The sequence below is a fragment of the Dicentrarchus labrax genome, unplaced genomic scaffold (assembly GCF_905237075.1).
Source record: "Dicentrarchus labrax unplaced genomic scaffold, dlabrax2021, whole genome shotgun sequence".
Lineage (NCBI taxonomy): Eukaryota > Metazoa > Chordata > Actinopteri > Moronidae > Dicentrarchus > Dicentrarchus labrax.
Genome location: NW_026136720.1, coordinates 7,001,489 through 7,024,330, shown reverse-complemented (window position 1 = coordinate 7,024,330; position 22,842 = coordinate 7,001,489). Strand labels below are relative to the sequence as shown.

General features: G+C 44.5%; 1 protein-coding gene across 4 annotated transcripts in view; it reads left to right on the top strand.

The window, feature by feature from the left end:
* The window catches only part of mob2a (MOB kinase activator 2a), a 61,344-nt gene that overhangs the window by 28,889 nt on the left and 9,613 nt on the right, over nt 1-22,842 (top strand). The window contains exon 1 of one of the 4 annotated variants that reach the window (XM_051380758.1): nt 16,432-16,661. The exons of the other annotated variants lie outside the window; for them this stretch is intronic. Coding sequence (XP_051236718.1) covers nt 16,546-16,661 — 116 coding nt within the window. The 5' untranslated portion in view covers nt 16,432-16,545. Of the gene's footprint in view, nt 1-16,431; nt 16,662-22,842 lie in introns of those variants that run through there. 4 annotated transcript variants of the gene reach the window in all.

Sequence of the window (22,842 nt, the reverse complement as noted above, 5' to 3'; positions counted from 1 at the left end):
CTGATTGTTATTGTTGACATCAGGCTTGGCTTTTTAAAAATTCTTTAACTTACATTTTCAGACCTTCATTAACTTCTTCCATCTGACCTACCTCCCCCCCTCACCTCTGTCCCCCTCTCCTTCCCATTCACCCCCTCTGTTATGCTGCTGCGGTTTTGTAGGAGACATTTGAGGACAGTGCTGCTGTAGCAGGCAGCGATTCTGCTGTAGTCAGACACGCGGCGTATTCTTGACTTGTGGGAGGGGAGAGAGGGGGAGGGAGTTGAGGACAGAGGGACAGCGGTGGCATGGCACATAGCCAGTCCCTATAGCTGACAGAAGAAGGGGAGAGGAGTGTTAGTTGTGTTGCTGGTTGCAGGCTTTGTTAAGAAATTAGTTGGAATGAAATGGCGTGTGGCCAGAAGTCAGCTACTCAGTCATGCTTGCCCAACTTTTGCTCTCATCCTCCTGCGTGCCCCCTTTGGCTGTGCAGCACTGTTTGTTTGGACACTGTGTTCCTTTACAAGGGGGCAGGGATGTTGGTTTTTTTTTTTTTTTCTGTTTTCGTTTTTTGCTGAGCAGACTTTACCTTCTTTTTCTGTTTGTTTCCACCTGAATTTACTTTCTCTTTGCTTCATATAGACTTGGAACAGCTCTCATGTGTTGGAGAGCCTGTGCCGGTAATTTAAAAATCGGACTGACTTACTGGCTCTCCTATAGTCGGTTATTGTGCTTGAGAGAGAGGGTAGATGATTTAGGTTAGCCTCTCTGGCAGTTGGAGCAGAAAGGATCTGGTTCCCCTCTCTTGTGGTTGTGAGGTTAACCAGCCCTGAGCCTGCCTCAACTGCTGTATAAAGTCTAAATTTAACTTTCTGGTTCTCTAAGGAGCGTTTTGATGGTGAGGGTAAAATTGTAGCTTTAACACAGACACACACTGCACAGCTGGATTAGATTAGGCCTCGCTGTGATTCAGAACTTTGTTTACACTTCACTGCTGCTCTTAGTATGAATAACAGCCTGCCGTTTATGCGTGTATGTGTGTGTGTCATGTATCTGTGAGGCACATGTGTTATATACTGTAGGTCTTGGTTAAATACACACAGAAGCCTTGTGAAGGCAGAGCTTGTGCCAGGACTGCTTAAGTTCTTTTTTCCCCCAGTCATGATCAAGGCAGGGGTGGGACCTGGACAACGCACTGATGTCTCACAGGCTCATTAAGCCAAAATGGGCCGTCAAGTCTATTTTTAGTATTTCCTGTCCATTGGCGTCTCCATCAGCCAATCGGGTGGCTTGGCGGTGATCTTATATGGCTTGATTGATGTGTGTTTTCGAAGGCACACCCATCCAAACAGGTCCTTGTTGACCTCGGCCCGGGCCAGCCCTGCGTCCCTTGGGCTCCGGTGTTTCGGCTTTCAACAGTAGCATTGTGTGGAGTAGAACCTGCCAGCCAGCACTACGTCAAACGGTGTCAACTCTAATGTTGATCATCCTGTGGAGCGATTGAACAGTCTGTCGTCGTATGACGAAAAGCAAAATAAGCCAGAATTGACCTTCATTTCTCAGCCTTCGTATTTTTTACTTTTCATGTATGTTTTTGCCAGTTGGGAGCAAGAGAAGACACTAGGAGGTTACTGCCGGTTGTTTTTACATTTTACACTTACATTTTTGTGAGGATTGAACCAGCTACACAAATGTGTTAATTAGTAAACTTTAGAGGTGCTGGTGGGTGAATTGTGTTAGGGCGAGGGCTGGGTGATGTGTAAAACAACAACCGATGATTTCTGATTTATTCACCAATATATTTCCCAACCCTACTTAGGACATCACTAGGCTAGGTGTTCACTAGGCCCGTTTCAAGATTTTAAATTAAGCTGGCTACTGACAGCTACAGTCTTCTCATCTAATGTGGCAAGTAGCTGAGTGTATTTCCCAAAATGTAAGATTTGTTTAAGCAGCCCAACAGTTTACCTAAAATGCTCAATAAGTAAAACATTGAAAATAAATATAATATTCCTCCATGTATTTGAATCTCTTGACCTTGCCTAGACTCTTTGGTAATGGAAATGGGGATAGTATAAGAGTCTTTAGAGTCGTGACACTGTTGTAATCTCATGTCTCATGCCTTGTGACACTATTCAAAGTCAATTTAGGATCCTCTCACTGTAGCCCCTGCAAGTGTTCATTATCACATGTGAACACACTCTCGCTGTCACACTCACAAACTCACTGGATCCATTTTCCAGGGCCTATTCACAGTCCCAGAGGCAAGTACCACAGTCGGAGTTGAAACCCAGGTCAAGTTCTCATTCAGCTTTAGTCAATTTTGTGCCTGTTCTGTGTTTCCCCCCCATAATAACGTCAAGGGTTTAAGTTGTGGCCATCATTTCTCCACACACAATTGCACCATGAAATAGAAAAATCCAATTTTCCTCTCAGTTATGAGGTTTAATGTTTCAGTACCCATATGATGTATTGTTGTTGACGTGTTGCTGGAAAGCAGGCACATTCAGACCTGGAGGCTCCATCACATGACAAAAGCTTGTGTGTGTGTGTGTGTGTGTGTGTGTGTGTGTGTGTGTGTGTGTGTGTGTGTGTGTGTGTGTGTGTGTGTGTGTGTGTGTGTGTGTGTGTGTGTGTGTGTGTGTGTGTGTGTGTGTGTGTGTGTGTGTGTGTGTGTGTGTGTGTGTGTGTGTGTTTTGCTCCGAGTGAATCAGTTGGTAGATTTTATAATGTGTTTGGTGGAACAATACATCTGAGTGTATCATCGTACTGCGTGTGTTGTATTAGCAGAGCACGCCGTTCTGTTTTCCATGTGGCTCTCATTAGGCTATCTTTGGCAGGCCTGGCTGCTTCCACAGAGCTCAGACGTGCAGCTCAACAAGGACACTATTCTTCACCAACAAACCCAGCACTCCTTCCCCTCGTCCCAGCAGACTCCCTCCTCGCGTGGCTGCCTGTCACTCAGTTGGGGTTGAGTTGAATCAACCCGAAATGCTCCGGTCTTTGAGGAAAGTTTAGTAAAAGGTATGGACTGCTATAGCTGCGATTAGTGCAAAGAAATCTCATGAATTCGTTATCTATTAAAAGCTTTGACCCGGAGGAATTGGATGGCATTATTGTCTGTGGCTGTTGCACTGTACACTCGAGTTGCTTTGTCATTCTGGCTGAGACACTGAAACACTGAGATGCTTAACTAAACAGCAGGATAGGCAGCTTTCATTTTTAAATGAAGGTTTGATGGTCTGTTGAAAATCTAGGAAAGTACTCTAGGTCAAGTGTCAATCTACAAAATTTTGACTCTGTATAACCCAACTTGTGTTTATCATACACTACTCCACCCAAACTCCACCTAAACAAATGAGGCATGCTGTCCACAATCAACCAGTAGGATCAGTGATATATTAGATACTCCCTATTACTCATCATCAGGCTAATGGCTGCACTCAGATGAGCACAGGTCAGAAAAACTTCCATTTGTAAGGTTTTTTTTTTTACATTATCTTTATCTTTGGATTTCCTCCTCCTAGTTCTCGAGAATTTGTTCTTAACATTATATTGTATATTGTTATACATTACACTTTTAATGAGGGCCGCTGGCTGGACAGTGCAGATAATAGACGTCTGTCAGTCTTGACTTCATTGACTGTCCTTCTCTATTTTCACCTGCCCTCCAGTCACTGCGGAGGTGCAGACCTCACACAGATGCATCACCTCACAGTTGCATAACACAGACACTGTGTGTGTGTGTGTGTGTGTGTGTGTGTGTGTGTGTGTGTGTGTGTGTGTGTGTGTGTGTGTGTGTGTGTGTGTGTGTGTGTGTGTGTGTGTGTGTGTGTGTGTTCAGGAGCAGCCTAGTCCTGCTGGCTCAGGAGGAGGAGAAAGAGATGGCCTTGCACTAACCTCACCTCCGCATTTAGATGCACCCAGTCAGCACACACGCATACGCACTCATGCACACACTTAAATAAAAAAGCATTTAAGTCTCCCTGCACCTTCTTTGTTACTGAAACAACTTAATTCATCGTTATTCAGCAGCTAAGATCTTTAAGTATGAAACTAAAAGAAGGCAAACAATAGGGAGAATAGAATAGGGAACCAGAGCATGCCTGGTAATAACACTGCATGTTTAAAACACCTTATCAGTGCTGATCAGACAAATACTACATGCAGCATAGCAGAGTAAAAGTTGTCTGTGTGTGGCAGCAGATGCCCTGTAGGCATGGAAAAACTCATTACAGCTGCTTGGTGGCGCAATTGGCAAGTGGATAATGGCTTCATTGTGTTTTGCTCAGTTTGCAGGTTGTTCAGGTGGCAGGAAAAGGGTTAGACAGAATTTAGTACCAAAACAACAGGCTGGGAGGCTTTGTATGGGCTGTAAAGGTGGCAGGGAAATTGGTGGCAGCAGCAGCAGCCCACAGCTTCTCTGTGCTGCCCCTGGGAACAAGAGGCCCATTTGAAGGGAGACAGGAAGTGCCTAGACGGCTCACTTCCTGTTTATCGAGTTTGTCCCAGGCGAGAGGGAGGGGTGGTCTAGTGCAGCCTAATTGAACGGAGAAGGTTGGCAAGTAGGTAAGCCCTCCTTCTTCACTCTCCGTTTCGAACTAAAACACACTCACACACACACACACACACACACACACACACACACACACACACACACTTGCCTGCATATCGGTGTAATTGCCTCTGTGCTGCAGTGCCTTTGGCAGCTGTGCCCCCTCATTTGTTTCAATTATCTACCATCTGACATGGCGCTGTTACCAAGGATAGACCGGAGAGGAAACCGAGGAAAGGAAAGATTTAAATGGCTTCCAGAAATCAACTTTGTTGTGTACAGACTGTCATATTTCACACCTTAAAAGCACAGCTGGATCCCACCTACGTCATGTTCAGATTGGTGAATCACACACGCATATTGTGAGACTATATTTAATCAGAGTAGCTTTGGGCGAAGATGAAGCTCCGGAGCGAGAAGGGAAGCTGCAGAGTGCTGACTCCAGCGTGTTCTGAGGTGACCTTAATTTATTATGTTCACTTACAGAACTCGGAGACTGCGGGCCAAACAAGGATTAACCTTAAATACCCTTTTGTAGCACTGGAGCTCCTCTGATTCTACCCTTCTGTTATGGGATTTAATTGCGGTATATATTATTTTTTTACTGTTGTTTAAGTCTTTTGTGTTGCAGACAGATGTGCACACTGCACTAACAACCCCCTTCCCCACCCCCCTCTAGGAGAAATGATGTCACTGCATAAGCTCATCTTCCCAGGTGGTAGCCAGTTACTCCTCTAACTCCAGCCAATCAGAGGCTTGTTTACACCTGAATCCCCTAGCGGGATGACAGTCACACACACACACACACACACACAGTCACACACATGTTCAGCTTCAAAGTGTTAAGAGCCACTGATCTCATCTGCTCATAAAAGGATCAGATTATATTGTACTCACCACAGCTCATCTTTGACTGTAGGATGTGATACATCTGTGGGGGGGCGGAGGCGGAGGAGAACAGCAGCTTTGTTCGGCAGGGGCCTGCTCTCGCTGCTCCAAGGACATCTATTGATTTGACCTCTCTTGTGTCTCCTTTTCTCTCTGTCTCTCTTTTATTTTCCCATTCTGACACCGGCAGCAGCTGCCTCCGCCCACTTCCATCCCTCGCTCTTTGATGCACCATCTGTATACGTCAGGCACGCTTTTTGTTTGGTAGCATATGTGTTGCTGAGGATGTTTGTATGTACTCATAATAGCATTGTTTGTGTGATTCCATAGTATGGCGTACATGTGTTCCCTTTTCCCTCTCGGCGAACTGACATGCGCTAACCTTTCATCCATGCCAATGTCTGACGAAGAGGCAGAGCTTCGCTGTGGTTTCACTGTCATCTCAGCAATGCCCTCAAGGCGCAAAACATGTGTGGCTTTGTCCAGGAATTTCCATAACATTTGCTGCCTTTTCTCTTTTGTTTCCGAGCATCCCCCCTTCCCCTCCCTTGTTGCGCCCCTTCCTCTCCTCTGTTGTGGCCGCGACGCAGAAACACGTGACGCTGTCGCCGTGTCTTACCTAACAACACCGCTCTGCCTTTGCCCTCTGCCAAACATGTAAACAGTGTCTGTTTTTCCCCCTGATTAGCCCAGAGAGACTGATATTTACTGACATCCCTACATGATGTGCTGTCATTGCTAATTACTGGAAAACAAGTCTTTGGGTGGAACACATCATCTGTCTAAAAAAAAAAAAAAAAAAAGTTAATCTCAGCCCTCAGCCCGTGTGTGTTGTCACTGCTTTGTGTTATGGGACTAGCTGTGGGATAACCATCACTACCTCTTGTTTTTGAGCTGCTGCTGTTTGGTGACTGTTGTTGTTGTTGTTGTTATGGGTGGATGTCCATGAAAGGTGGCGTTAGTGGCGAAATCATGTCTACCCTTCCGAGTGCCTTCCTTGGAGACATCACACTTCCTCTCTGGGCAGGAGAGGTGTTGCTTCATGACACGCACGCACACACACACACACACACACACACACACACACACACACACACACACACACACACACACACCTATTAAGTTAGGTGCTCTGAACACCTTTAAGCTGATAAGAGGTTAAAACGCACTGAGGTGCTCTCACCAGATCATCCTACGGGGAGCGCCGACTTGCTCACATTTTCCACCAGCTTGGTTTTTTGTTTGTTAATCTGTTGGCCTCCTTCATTCTCATGCTTCTCTTCACCTCTTTGCCCAATCTTGGGTGTGACCGCTTCCTACGCCTTCATCCCACTCTGAGTGTTAATCAAACTCACACAATGGACCAGAGTTTCCTCTGCTATCAAATGGTGGCGAGATCTCGTCTAGTCATCAGGGGAATGTTAATTCAGTTTTCTTTCTCTCTTTTTTTTGTCCTCTTAGGATTCTTGGGTAAACTAACCCTTGGACACTTATTTTCTTAACTTTTTAAACCTGTTATTTTCTGTTTGCACACATCCCTGAGTCATCCCTGTTTGAAGAGAACAGAATGGACTGTTTGTAATTTGGGCAAAGATCATTTATGTGAGTGTATTTTATAATAGTTGTTACTCTGTGAACTGTGGTACTCGGAATGCGTAAGCAGCACTAATTCATTTTTAAAATGCACGGTGTGTGTGTGTGTGTGTGTGTGTGTGTGTGTGTGTGTGTGTGTGTGTGTGTGTGTGTGTGTCTGTGTGTGTGTGGGCAGGGAAGCACACTGGCTGTTCCCAGCTCTGAAATGTCCTTGTTCTCTCAGTTTAACCGTGCGGTTGTTGTGATAAGCAGAGCAGCAGATGTAAGTTGGCTGATCTCAGAGACCCTCTGCCGCTGTGACGACTCCAGCGATGTTCTCTCGAGATAGCGGCTACTGTACAAAACACATTTTTGCTGATGGATACATACTGTTCACACACTCACATCTGTGGAGAACAGATTTAATGAGATTGTGCATGGCCCTGAGTGTTTTCTCAGAAGCCCACGTCATTCACTGAGATGAAGATTCAAAGGAAATTATGACAGTGTAGGAAGGCCAGCCAACACCGGGGATGAGAAGTAAATCCTGTAAATGAATGCCATCCTTCCATGCCAGTCAACATTTCTACACGTTTATTAACTCAAAAACAGAACGTTTTTTATGAGGTTTAACAGATTATGAGGTTCATCTAGCTAACTGTCAATGGTATAAATAGTTTTTTGGTTTAATTTTCCCACAAAAATAATAATTGTGCATGAGAAGGAGAATTTGTTATGACTTGAACTTTTAAACTGTCGACAAAATTGAAAATACGGAAACGCTGACCTGAAATAAAAGTGTCAAATAGATATGAAACTGATAAATGTACCTTAGGAAAGACACTTTTCATTGGATATACTATGAAAAATTGGCACATTTTGAAAAATATCATTTTAAAATCTCCAGGAGAATACAGCAGCCAGAGATTGTAACAGCCAGTGAAAAAGCATAAATTACCATTCATCAGTATTTGAATCTCTGCAAGTTTAAGACCTGGCCGATTAGCTCCATGTTCTCAGGGTTAAAGAGCAAACCGTGCATTGGCTCAGGGTGAAATAACAAACTACCAACATTGCTGTTCGTTCACATGCCAGACAGTCTGATGGAGTTGTTCTGTCTGCTGATGCAGGAAATGGAGACCTTTCCCCTGGTAAATGGGTCCCCCAAACCTCTCCTTTCATCTCTCGTCTCCGTTTGTTATTGTTTGTGCCACATGCGCAGAGAGAATGCCGAGTTATGCAACATACCTGGAAACAGACTGGCTTGTGTTAAGAAGCCGACTAATGTGATTTGACTTGTGCTCTTTAGGCAGCATGTTGATCGTATCAGCTGGTCTTTAAATGTTTAGCATTTCTGCTGACGCGATGGCTTCTTTTGATTTAGATTCAGATCGGCGTCAGGGTGACGCTGTGCCTGTATTTATGTAATACAGATTTAAAACATTTTTCACACAGTTGCCTCATTTTCGTTGGCCACGCTCCGTTTGAGGCAGACAGTAATATGTAGAATACGTCAACATGCACAGTCACTCAAGCAGAAACGAACTAGGTCTGCTCGACATCGATCAGTCACTCATTCCCCACTTTGGTGAGGTTTGGTTTGCAAGGCCATCAGTGCTAATTACTCAACTGAAGGAACATTCTGTACATTTAAGCCTCTCTCTCTGTGTGTGTGTCGGTATGAGTCTGTTCTGGGAAGAGCTATAGATTACATGCATCCACGTTTCCCGGGAAAACGCATAGGAAATCTGTGAGTTAAATGGCTTCACTTAGGAGTTAATGAGCTGGATCAGGGCAGGCATGCACGGCCTCAGAGCAGACAGCCACCCAAACTGTGTGCATGAACACCCTCTTCTTTATGTCTGCATCATTTGCTTTTCAGACTCACAAACAGTCCCTGCAGTGCGGTCTTCGTGGGCTTTGGTTCTGGCCCATCTCCTCTCAGACTTCTTTAAAACTTAACTGTGCTGTCACCTATTTTGTAGTAGTGTTGAATGGTACATTGTGCTGATTGCCCCTTCCCCTCAGACAGGCTTGGAAATCCACACTGGCATTGCTCTTTGTTTTTTGTTTTTTTTTCTTCTTAGGACCATGAAATGGACCATGAGAGCTCTGTTCACCCTTAATTCCCGTGGCCCACCCCATCATGCTGTACCCCACACACACACACACACACACACACACACACACACACACACACACACACACACACACACACACACACACACACGCATGTCCTGTGCAAACATGGGCGCTATTCCAATCCCTTCTCCCGCCACCTCCTCTCCGCTTCCTCCGTCTATCCATGTATTCCATGACGACCTTTCTCCTCTATCCAGCCCCCCTCCACCTTCTTCTCTACTCACACACATGCTCACTCACAGACTGCCTCTTGTGCTCCTGCGCAAACAGTAGCACATGTTTGACCACAGATCTCCTTGCACCTCTTCTTTAACGTCACAAACTCCCGTCTTCTTGCCCCCAAACCTCCTCTCTCCTTCCTTTAGTGGTTTCCCTGAATAACTGCTATACTGTTGCTTCATGTGTATTTTCATTTTTGCGCATTTTGCTCTCTTTATGTTCTTCATGTCACTCACACCACACCAGTAGTGGAAAGTAACTCATTAAGTTTCATGGTCGTCAAAGGATGCTGGCGTCTATAGCGTCAGCATAGTGCTGGTTCGGTTTCAAGTGTCAAAAGAGTGCGCCCACACACACACACACACACGCACACGCACACACACACACACACACACACACAGCCTCCACACCCTTATAATAAAACCTGGAATGGAAAACTCAGTCTAGCTGTGAGGTTGTGTAAGTTTCAGACAATGTCTGCAGTGAGAGGCCTTTTCCAGGGGTGGTTACTGTTCATGGCGATGTTTCTCATCTTTCTTCTTCGAAAAAAAAAAAGCTCAAATTGACTCTAAACCTCTCTCCAGAGTCAGGTTGCTGCTCTATAGATTTCAAAAGGTGCTGTATGTGATGTCACTTACCTGCTGTGAAAACTGTGCACACCTACATTTTTTGCCAGCAGGTGGCAGTGCTCTCATACCTTTGTTGTCTCGTGTGTGTGTGTGTGTGTGTGTGTGTGTGTGTGTGTGTGTGTGTGTGTGTGTAAATAAAGGAATGTTGGTTTCTCAAAAGCCAAACCACCCTGCGCACTGTTGTGTTACATTGGAACTGTAATCTGTAGGTAATGTTTTGGTTTGGTTCAGAAATGTTCAGAATTTTTTTTATCTGCAGTTGGGAGATCAGCACGCTTTCACTGTGTGTGTGTGTGTGTTCTAGCCTCAGTGCCAAGGTTATCATAGTCTTCCCAGGAAAAGCCACATTCTTTTCCTTTTTAGAGGTTTATTAGAGTTTTGGGAAGATGTTGTGTAGCCTTAGGGAACCTTTTCTGTTTCTTCCAGCAAGGCATAACACATGCATGATCATACTTATGTACAAACATAATAACTCGTATATCATTACAGCTATCTGTTTGAACACTCAACTTTTTAGAAGACATTGAAGAGCAGTCCTTAAAGTGCTCTGAAGAAGGAAACATGAACATCTACAATCCCATTATCAACTAGGAAAACTCCACTTGCTGATAAAGATCATGTGATAGGATCAAAAGATCATCTGAACCGCAACTATAAGGACCCCCACATTATTTGAACCCTCTTACTACCCGGCAGTGGTTGCTCTCCTCGCTCCTCTGTACACTTTCCCACACTGTCTCTGTGCCTCAGTCCCTTTTTGTCATGTGATTAATCTCATGACACTGATGGAGTGACTCCGACCTGCAGCCATTAGCAGGATAGAAAGTCATTACCATTCCCCTTTTACCCGCCGGCCTGCGGACACAGTCACATTCTGGCAGTGCTATGAACACCTGTGATGCAGCAGCATGTCACAGTTCATTCCTCAGGTCAGCTCTCCTCCACCTTGACCGCTAATCCGTAACCTTGCCGTCTCTGTCAGTTCATTGATCATTATGATTGAGCTGACCTTGCACCTGAGCCTCGGGGTCAGGGCTCACAGGTGTGTGTGTGTGTGTGTGTGTGTGTGTGTGTGTGTGTTCTTACACTTCACAGACAGGTGTTTGGCTGCCCAGGTGGCGAATTATGGGATGGATAGAGACTCTCCCCTGCTAAGGAATGTAGGGAGGAGGAGTGCAGGGCATGCTGTGACAACCTCCCACGCTGAACCAAACTCTTTCACCCCTCTCATCCAAACTTCTGTTATCACTCTCATTCACTCTCCTTTTTCTGTTCACTTTTATTTTTCTTTCACTTCCTCGCTCCCCTCTCATTTCCTCCCTGCTCGTCCGTTGCCCTCTCTCGTTTCACCCTTCTCTCCTCTTCATATTCCATTCTGGCCCATTCCTGCTGATATGATAGTGGTTCCTCTAAGCAGTATCCTTGGAGATGGTGATTTATGAATGCCTGGACATGAGTCTGGTATTTCTCATCTCCTGTCTTCCATCTTGCTCAAGCCCTCTCTTCCTTCAGTCATTAACCAGGTCAGAACATGGCCTCCTGTCTTTCAAACATACTTAACTACTCTCTTCTCCTCCTTTGCAAATAAATTACTCCAGTTCCAGAACAAATGCAGAAACAGTTTAACATTACTAACCTCACTTCTAATTGGATTATGAGTGCAGTGGTAATTAGGCAGTGGAGCATTTTTCCTTTGTGTCTTGTTGCTGTTAAATGGAGCTCATGAAGTGCACACATTTACCTCCCAAACAAGAAAAGCCAAGTGAAACCAAACTGAGAGCTATGCTTCTTCGGTCTCCTGCTCTTGACCTCCTTCAGCTCACTCTTCATGTTGCTCTTCTCTCCTTTTGTTTAGCCAGTCTGTGTGTGTGCAGAGAGTGATGGCATGTCTTTGCATGCAGCCCTTCCCCGTCAGGAATGCAGAGCAAAGGAGAGATGAAGCCAGGGAGGAAAAGAGTGCACATGCAAAGAGAGAAAGAGGATTTCAAGACCTAAAAGGTGGAAGGGAGAGAATAGGCCAAAGAATACCTGAAGGTCAAGCACTGGTGATATCCTGGTCCACCTTTTAAAGGGCCTGATGCATTAGTATGATGTCTAAAATCCATTTGTTGTCTATCAACAAAGCGGTGATAATAACATTGGTGTTTAATGCACAGGGTGTATGATCGGAGTACCTATTTTGGCCCAGGTTCTGTCTGCACATGCACAGACATTTCATACAGGCCACACACACTCACTATTTCATGCAGCACACATAGTCTAGTTTGTAGAAATGCAGGGTGAAGAGGTGAAGTTTGTTCTTGGACCTAGATTGACTGATTCTCCTTTTTTAGAATCAGTTCTGTAATTTTTTTTTGTAAGGGAGAAGGTGGCAGCCAGATAATGTATTCTTGTTACATTTTCTAGCTATGGCTGCTGATACAGCACTCTTTTGTCTAATTGAGGAGGTTGGTATTACAGGGTGGGTCATTGGGTTCAGTGTGTGGAGTGTCTCCTGGCCCTGCTGACCTCTATCTGGGCCTATAGAAAACCCCCTGGCACTAAAGACCTTCAGTCGGCACTGTTTTCACTGGCTAAGACCTTGCCTAAACATACTACACCACTCCCACACACCCAGAACACATCGCCAAATGAAGGTCTTACAGAGCAACTTGGAACTGCTCTGATTTTTATTTATTCGTTTTGGTTTTAACACGGTTGGGCGCCTGACCCGCCTGTCATTTAGATCCTAGCTACGATTGGCTGGAGACTTGGCTGTTGTAGGGCCGGGGCCGGGCTGTTGCCAGGCCCCAAGGCGCATCTGCTGCGGTTGTGACTCATCTACTGCTGGCCTGGAATCAGTGTTTTCTTTGTCTCAAATAGGTGGAATGTCCGCTGACTTTCAGACCCAACCTGTTGGGCCAGCCATCCATCTCTCTGAGCAGTGGAGAGAGGACTGCATGCTATAACACACTTTGTCCAAAAAGTCCTCATTTGGACTGTTCTGGGTGATTTTGTGTGGGTTTTGGGTTGTGTGGGTTTTTTTAGTAGTCCACTGCCTGTTTTTGTAGTCCACTGCCTCATACAGTATATTAATAGAGGGTTAAAACTTCATACCAATAACATTTTTTTCAGTGTAGGACCGCCTCCTGACTGATGCGTTATAACGTCAACACTGTAATGATTTGAATTACTGGCATTTTTCTCAACCCCACGATCTTTATTTTCTTTGTGTTATCTGTTGTCTCATCAGATTAAGGCTCAACACATCCATCAATCGCAAGGCCAGTGGCGTCACTGTGTTTCCATAAACTGCCTTTATTTCTCCTCCTCCCCTCTTTTTATTGAGTGATGTGTTTTCTCATTAAATTAACAGACTGTATCTCCAGGGTGGTTGTCTTCTGATGAGGTTAGCATACTTGAAGCAGCTTGTTATTACTGATAAAAGTCAGACTACAAGTTGTTCAGTCTCTAGAAGCACATAGTGTTGTTTGTTGTTAATTTAATCTGAAAACGCACATCACAATTCTTTCATAGTTAAAAACATCCTTTATTCTCCCCAGAAGCTCTTATGTAACCCTTTTAAGTTTTTATTGTAACCCCAAGTATGCATCTCCGACAAACAAATGAGTACGTAATCAGAAGTCGGCTGTTCCAACTCATGTCTGTGCCCCTCATTCATGCTTTCTCCTTGCGAAAGGTTCGCTCTACGCAGTGTGCCAGTAGTCAGTGCTATGCAGCAACATCTGCTTGGGTCAGAGCAGGCGGCAGATGAGTGATGCCATGTCTTGTCTGCATAGAGGAAAGGAAGGTGACTGTGACGTTAGCAGAGAATAAAGAGTAAACCTCTGTCTGCCAGACGATGGAATGTGGCCGTTGGTTTCCATTCACGTCACACGTTGCGTAAGAGGGTCAGACTCGTGTGGCTCAGTGGCACTTTCTTTGTCTCCACCTGCTCCGTCACATAAAATGACAAACTGCGCATGCGACTACATATTACCTGTTTAACCAAAAAAAAAGGCCACTTTGAGTTAAAAGCCACCTGCTCTTTAACTTTCATGCCTGATTCATTAAAGCACTTTGTCCACAGTAACTCAACAGTGGCTGCGGAGGCCCAGGCTAAGCCCCAGTGATCTTGAATGGATGTCTTCTATTTTCAGTGACCGCACGGCTCCAATAGTTAGAAGCAAATTAATGGAAAGTTCCCTGAACACGGGATTTCCATTACAGCAACAAACTGCTTTCTCTTGTGTGGTCACAAGTAGCACGTGAGCACTCCATATATCAAGTGTAACAAGAATTTAAACTGTACATATCACATACGTCTTACATACACATACAGTATGTATGATATACTATGTCTTATATATAACGCTGGGTATTGTTTGAGTAGTGCCAGTAAGATACGCAAATTAGTTTTATAGATACTTTATACACGCACACATATATACATACATGGAGTGTCCCCCCCCCCCCTCCCTCTCTTTGCACTGTTCTCTGTATTCTTTATGGGCCAGGCAGGCTGATGCTATATTTAGCGCCAGGGAAAAAGTCCGTGCCCTGTTCTGGTCTCTCTCCCCCTCACCCCTGCTACCACAGCAGGAGCCGCTCACTGGCCCCCTGGATCAACCAGTTCTACCCACCAAACCCTAAACAGGAAGGGGGCCAGTCATGTAGGATGAGGGTGCAGAGAGGCGCCTGTCAGACCGTCTGTCTCTTTGATTCTTTCAGATCGTTTCTTTGCATCATATAGAGGCTTTATAACATAAACAAGCAGCGCCTCAGAGGGGTCTTACAGTAAACAGTAAACATGCTCCACTGGCAAGTCTGCAGACACTAGACACACACACACACCTTTGCAGACACAAATTACACACTCCAATACATACACACATATAAGCACAGTCCTAACATACAACACTCTCGCAACATCTTTTATCTTCCTCATTCTGCTACTTGCACCCGCCTGCATACAAGGAGTGCACATAGCTCCACAGATCCCATAGATTAGTGTGTCTTTGTGTGTGTGTGTGTCCATGCTGCAGCAGCCAGCTGGTCCAGTATTTCTCACATCTGCAGCTCCGCCATGGCCCCACAAGTTTTGTCTGAGACGAAGGGGAAGAACAGACTTGTTGAAGAGAAGGGGAGACAATGAGAGGGAGAGGCACGTAAAAAACAACCCAAGAAAGGGAGGAGAAATGTGTGAAGAGAGCCATAGAAGACGGAGTAAGAGAGTGCATTTGTTGAGAGGCAATGATTAGAGGGGAAGAAGGGCGAGAGAATGATAGTTCTGTAACACAAGTCGTAATCTCCTCATGAGTCGCACGACTCCCAAAAGCCAGTGTTCGTTTACTCTTGTTCATTTTGCACTTAGGTGTTGTTGGCTCAGCTATCTGTTGACAATTCAAGTAGAATTTACATCGTACCCATACTTCAAATTATGTCCATAATATGAAGCTTCTAAAAAAAAAAAAAAACCCCGGGTAAAGCCATACCCCACAGACACGCACAGAAACCTTTAGATATTCTTATGAATCTGCCTTCGGCTCTCAAACAGGCTTTGTTTGATTCCCTCACTGGTTCCTCAGCTTCGACGTGTTTGAACAGGCCTGACTGCCAGCCTGCCGTAGTTGGACTCCAGGTGAAGCAGTTCAGAATCAACAGGAGGATTGGTGCCCCGCAGTCCCCGCGTGCACGCCCGGCACCAGTTCTCCCAGCGAAAGAAGTGATGCACTGTGACAAGACACACACTTTTCTTAACGCCCGAAGTCAGCTTTTGAGCCCGACATAAGAGTCCTTTTATGGAGTTGTATCCTCTGTTCACCTTTGTTTCGATTAGCCTGCTTTTTCCTGTTATGATTTTACATGTTGTTTGTTTTATCGTTGTTGTTTTAACGAACTAATCTAACATGTGGCCAACAGTCTTGATTATTGTGCATTGCCCCTGTTGTAAAAATAAAGATTAAAGTAGTTTGATAAGATAAACTTTACTCAAGGTTCACTCAATAGCATTTTATGGAGCTTTTAACCACATTTCAAACTCCTCTGTAGCAGATGCGTTCGCTCTGTTTGATAATGTACATTTATAATGACAAAATATTTGTCAGTCTAAGGCACTGATGGGTTATTTATAGAAAGAAAATTTATATATTTAGCTTTTTTTCTTTTTTTTAACTTTTATTTATAAACATGTCAGGCTTACGTAAAGCTGTGCTATTACAGTAGGCACGTAAAATGTAGCAACACCTTTTTATTTCATTGTAGCCTCGGTTGTTAGCCGGCCACCTGTTGCTCCATTGTAACTACACTTCAGGGAGCGACGCACGAACCACGTCCACATGAGCAGACGTTTGACGTCACCACGCACCGCCCACCAAGCCCCCTCTTCTCTTCGCCGATTGGACGACAGGGTTACAGAGAAGGAGGGGCTCTCTGCAGAAATCCTCACAAAGTTTTTCCTTTTTTTCCCTCCTCTCCTGTATAGTAAGTCAGACAGAGCAAATCTTGGTATGAGTAGGTCCGACTACGTCTAAGTGAAAGGGGGGGGGGATCTTCTCACAGCATATCTTTATGTTTTAAACTATGGTCGGAGATTATTGCTCCTTTTCTGGAGATAAGACGGACATGCACTCTCAGAGAAACTCCAAAAACGGACTTAGTTGCAAAATGGTGCTTCAAGCAGTCGGAAAAGTACTAAGGTAAAAAAAAAAACAACAACCTCCATGCTCGTTTTAAACTTGAAGTGGTGTCTGCTGCTACTCCTCGGAGTCGAACCTGTGCTGAAAATGTGACATTTTTTTTATATGTTTATGAAGCGTCGACGGACGGAAAGCGAGAGAGACACGTATAGTGCGAGTTAATAATGTTTTACATTTGTTAATATGTCTTGTTATACCTCGTTAACTGTATGTTTTGTGTTTGGAATCATTTTTTTTCCGACGTCGTATTTCATCTATAGCAGTTTTATTACAAAGTTAGACGTCCAGTGACTTTATATACATCGAAAACGCAAATGTGTCGCTTTGTGATCTAAAACTGAATGGAGAAGTCAGTAGTCTGGTTTTTTCCTCTGCCTCTATAACTCAACTTGAAAGATAAGTAGTTGTCTCCTCCCAGCAGCAGTAATTACAGAAGTATTGGGACCCTCTGGTTCCGGGGTCACAGCAGTTTACCAGCCGGTGCTGTAAGGGGGACGTGAATGCCTCATTCCTCTTCTGCAGCCTCTCGCTAACAAGACTCAACAAGAGCAAGAGAAATGTGACACTGTCTCCTCATCTGGTCTGATAAATTATTTAAGACGCCTGTTAACGTTTTAGCATAGACAACTTAAGGAGGGGATTCTTTTTTTTTAAATCACAGAGCTCAACATTAAAAACATTTGCTTTTTAATAGAAATGGATTAAAGGGCACATTATGGTCTGGGTTGAGTAAAGCAGGACTTTTAATGATAATTGAATCCTAACTCTCAACATCCCATTTACACCGTGGCTACAGTATAACCTGAAAATGAGAGGAAATGGACTATACACATCATGTAGAACTGGTTTGCATGGTTGTTTTTTATTAATGGAGAGCATTTTGACCTATATTTAATGTACATAAGGTGCTGTATAAAATCTATTTAACAGCTACTAATAGCCATAATATGAGCAAGAATACGTAAGACTTAAAGAATGCATGACCCAAATAGCAGTGTGTTTGTGTGTCATTCAAAGTAACAAAACAAACCCCAGTCATGATTAATCCCTGTGAAGAATCTATACAATTCAAAAGGGAAAAACCCATGTCACACATATATATATTTATATATATATATGTGTTGTGAAAAGCTTATATGTGTCATGCGAGGAAGACACACAGTCATTATGGAGTCATTCCTCCAGGGGGACAGAGCATCCTGTTAATGCTTTGTTGGAGTTTCCTCTTACCTTTCAAGTCTGGGGACAGGTGTGTTTTCATGTATCACCACAAAGGGCACATGCCTCAAAACCATCTGTGAAAAGATGTGGAGAGTGATAGTGAGGAGAATATCCACCATCTTGGGATCTTAACAGATTGTAAGCAAGATGTAATGGACGCAGCAGAGAGTGTTATTGTACAGTTTGTTATGTCTGTTGCAAGACCTGTGACAGGTAGAGACAAGTTCTGCTGCTCCTGTTTTTAATGGGAACTCAGCCATACTTAAGAAATCAGCTTGTTACGGAAATACACCCTTTTAAATGATTTGCCTGGCAGGAACAAAAGGGGCTTTCCACAGATTTGACGTCTTAAGGAAAAACTGAACAAAAAACACTCAAAAGTTAACAAGGATGCATAGTTTAAGGTTTTATGAGGGGTGGGGGGGAGCGCCATAGACCTGTTTATAGCTCAACTTTTAACCAGTTTCCTCCTTCCAGTGAATGGTTGAATGCCCTTGGCTTGAATGCAGGTATGAATACTGCACTGTCAAAGATAGCTTATAATGGCCCAGTCCCCCCAGGGTGAATATGTAGTAGTCTTGTGTAATCTTGGCCACTTCATTTGTGTGTGTGTGTGTGTGGGAAAAAAACGTGTGCTCCCCCCTACTTACACACACCCATCCCCTCTTTGTTGTACTATTTGATTCTGTATCCTCTCAGATGGACTGATTGGATTGATTGAGTGTAAAGAAATCTCATTCAACTCTTATCATATCACCCACGTCAAGTCACTTCCTATCCTGCCGAATCAACCTTCTTCCAACAAGGTTACATGTGCCAACAGCGGCTCTGTCTTATCTCAACCCAAACTCCCCCTTTCCTGTCACACATGTTCGTTGTGATGTTGATGAGGCTCCATTATAGAGCTGGCAGGGGGTCCTTACATACTCTGAAGGCCTGAGAGCCGCTGAATGGGATTTAGCACAGGATGACAAGGGGAAGAGGACGTAGCCAGAACTGTGCCGGGGTAGGCTCAGTAGTTGAATTAGCTCTGTGTGTGTGTGTGTGTGTGTGTGTGTGTGTGTGTGTGTGTGTGTGTGTGTGTGTGTGTGTGTGTTTAGGCCTGCAACCTGGCTAAAATTCTCATTTACTGGTTTACAGTGCGCTGACACCCCCGGTGATGCTACTGATTAAGTAGTGGCAGCTGTGCCTTCTTTGTTTCCTTCTTACCTCTCCACTCCAGACCCCAAAAACACTGACAAAAGATTTTTTTGTGCTCTTTTAAAAACTACACAGAAACTTGAGAAACAACTTGGACTTTTTACTCTGTGGACACTGCGAGGCTCTATCCTCTGGTTTAGTCCATCCTTAACACAGTCTCTTTTTAGCCCTGAAATGGCTGCTGTGGTTTAGCTGTGCTCTCCTCTGTCTGTGGTTTTTCGGGGAAAAGAGCCATTGAGTGTATTCAATTTGGATCCCGAAATAGATCAGGAGGCCAGGCTTGGAGAAAACTGAACCTCCTGACTGAAGCTACTCTCCTTACAAAATGGCAGAATTCATTCACTTAGTTCTAGTTTTATCAGCTGAGCTTAATCCGGTTGCTATTGATGTTTTATTGCAGTTTTTTTTTTTATCCTGAGCAGGATGCTTGTCAATCAGTTGACAAAGAAGAGAATAACATCTCGTTACATTTGATTGATTCTTTATCTGACCTATCAGGTGTTTGTTTGAAGGTCAGGTCAGTTAGAACTGATTTTATTTCTCTGCCGTTCCTGGGAAGAAGACCTCTGATTGTTGTCTGTTTGTTATCTCTCTTTTCCTTATCATAAACACAGCAGTTGTTTTCCAGTAAACCAGTACTGTATTAGGGCCAACCGGTGACAGGACAAGCGTTATCTTTGCACCTTCGAGCACCTCTTCTTGTTTTAGAGAGATAATGAAAACATACTGTAGTTTAGATATCTTATTCGGTGTCTCTGCTGTTACTGTATTTGCCTTGCAGTGCCAGTTCCGTTGATTTTCGATCAGGAATCACTTTGCCCTCCCAAAATCATCAAGTTTCTCTCAGATCACCATAAGTAGCAGCCTGTCTGAGAGAAGATGGTAGACTAATTTGTTGGATAGTTGCACGTGCTTTTCACTCTTGCAGATCACATTAACTGCATACATATGCCAATAGTTAGATTCCTCTGCTATCCAGAAGGCCAATTCAAGCAACAGTTGTGCAATATCAGGTTTGGCATGAGCAGCAGGCTTCAGGGGGAAGTCATTACATGGGTTTTGTTAAACGGGTTGTATTAAGTCAGAGAGAGCATGAATCAAAACACAAAGGTTTCTAAGTTGTAGCAAGAGTATTGGTGTTGAGATGAGGTTTGAATAAATCGGTCAAAGCTGGATGGGAGAGATCATTAATACTAAACTGTTGCATTTTAGAGAAAGCACTTAAACTAATTCTACAGCATAGCTCTGTAATGTGGCCCCGAGTGATTCCAGGATTAATTGGAACCAGGTTCTGGTAATCAGACAGGCTTATGGTGTATCTGCCATAGGGGCTGCTCCTCTTTACACAAAGTTTAGTGTATTCTGTATTCAGCAGCCACACAGCCAACATACAGCAGCTAACACATGCAGTGTGCGGCCAAAGAGATGTATGTTTGACACACGCCGTGCGTGCACACACATGCTTTCACTAACACACTCTCAGACCAGACAGGACTCGCTTCTTGTGGATTTTCTCGAGGTCTCTAGTGGGATCAGGCTCGTGACGCAGCTGTTGTGACCAGCTGGGTCGGCCATGAAAAGGGAGAGGGGGGGCTACAGCCAGAGAAGTGTAAGTAAGTGTGTGTGTGTGTGTGTGTGTGTGTGTGTGTGTGTGTGTGTGTGTGTGTGTGTGTGTGTGTGAGATAGATGTGTATGTGTGCAGTCAGTTGGGTGCTGGTGGTGGTGTATAGGAGCAAAGGTAGTGAGTGAAGACGGCTGGGGGGGGGGAGGGCTGGTGTTGCTGGGGAAAGTGAAAGGGGTAAGAGTGTGTCTAACAAACAGAGTTGAACAGCTGTCAGGTCAGTCACTCCTCAGCTCTGCAGCACTGACCTCCACGTCACCCGACTATACAACCCTATTTCCTTATTGTTTTTTTATTGCAGATAAACACCAGCATGTCTCTCTTCCTGCTTCACGCCCTCCACCTAGACTTGAGAAGTTCAAAAGACATCAGTGTTGCGCACGTGGTTTTCTCATGGCTCTTAGTAGACTCATGTTATTCCACCGTGCCTGACCAGGTTTTCTGGATTTTAAGTCTGTATCACAGACTGGTTCCTGTTGGTGCCAGGCAGGCTGTCGCTGTCCCACCGACCAGGAGACATGTGCCGGGCCCTGGCCTCAGTTCCCCTCCACTCCTGCCTTGTGGCCTGCCCTGATCTGGTGAGGAGAAAGAGGCATCTGCTGCCTTTTATGGCAAAGACTTGCCTGGGAGAACTTTACCAAGAACAGACAAAGCTGTGTGTGTGTGCGTGTGCGTTGTAGTGAAGACAGACTATGTACGTATGAGGGGAGGAGTGTTGGCGTAGAGGAAGTTTTCTTTATCCTAAAATAAACTAATGGCTCCAGAATTTCACCTCCCCTTACCACACAAATGTTCGCAAGAAGTGGAGGAGGCATTTTTATGGAAAATGATGAAATTACACAGGGAGCGAGACAGGAAATAACTCAGTGAAACAGAATGTTTTCAATAGGAAAGGAGGGGAGGGGGGCGAAAGAACCGAGTTGAACCGTTCACAGGAGCCGAACATTTTTTCTGAGAGGCTTAGCGAAGCCTTTGAAAGGTTGTGAGAGCTGACGCTATCTGTGGATGAGGCTTCATCCTCTGGTAAAGCTCTTTCACATGATGGAACATGTAGCTCATGGTGCAAAACCACATAGACCACATGAATCTGTCTGTACCCTCATAAGCAGGAAGAAGGGGGAGAAGGAAGCAGAACGGGAGATAAGAAATGAAAACAAATGATAAAAGAGGCAAGGGAGGAGGTTTAAGCAAAAAAGAAAGAAGGAACTGTAATTAAAATGTGAGTCAAAGTAGAGGTCACAGAGTGGGGTAAATGGGAGCTAGTGGGACAGGATAATAGTCAGGGACAGTAAAGATGAAGGAAGAGGGCAGAAAGGGATTAAAAGAGAGGTTTGGACACGTGAGCCTGCAGCCATGAAGAGGAAAAGACAGAAAGATTTGCATACAAGCCTTAAGAAAGACGAGGTATTTTAAAAACAAAGAAAGAGGGGCAGAAAAAAGAGCTGAGAAACAGGAGAGAAGAGGTGAAACAGAAAGTGGCCACTCATTAATAATTAGCCAGCAGTGTAATCTGTGGTGTCCTGGGTTTTTAAATGAGGCTAAAACAAGCTCACGGGCTGCCTGATAGGAAGAGTCGAATACCTTGATGAATCATTACCCAACAAATGAGAACCTGAGCAGTGTCGCGTGTGTCCGTGAACGTGATTGCCAAAGTGTTGGTCTTTCAGAGCCTCACGTTTTCACAGGAGGCCCGCAGGCAGTTTACCGCTAAGCATTTCTCTCCTGATGGCTAAATTAGACGACAGAACACATGTAAAAGGGGGAAACTTAAACATTTACAAAGTAAAGGGCTGCAGGCTCTGTACGCATCCACATGTTGACATGCCTTCCCTTGTTTGCTGAGGTGGAAAGCAGGGCGACGCTTCCTGGAGGCGTGGGGGGGGGGGGCTGCAGTGGGCTTTCGAAACTGTGCTCTGGCCAAGAGGCCTCGTGCTCCACAGTCCTGTCATGTTTTGTAAGTGTTTATTAGTTCCCATGGATATCAGCTGGGCCTGTGTCGATCCACCTCCTCTCTTCATTCCTTTTTTTCCCCCTCTGCTCTCACTCCCCCCTTCTGTTCTCAATTCTTTTCTCTAAATCTATTTCTAATATCTCTAGCTGCATGTGGACTGTGAATGTAAAGCCAGATAAAACCCCACC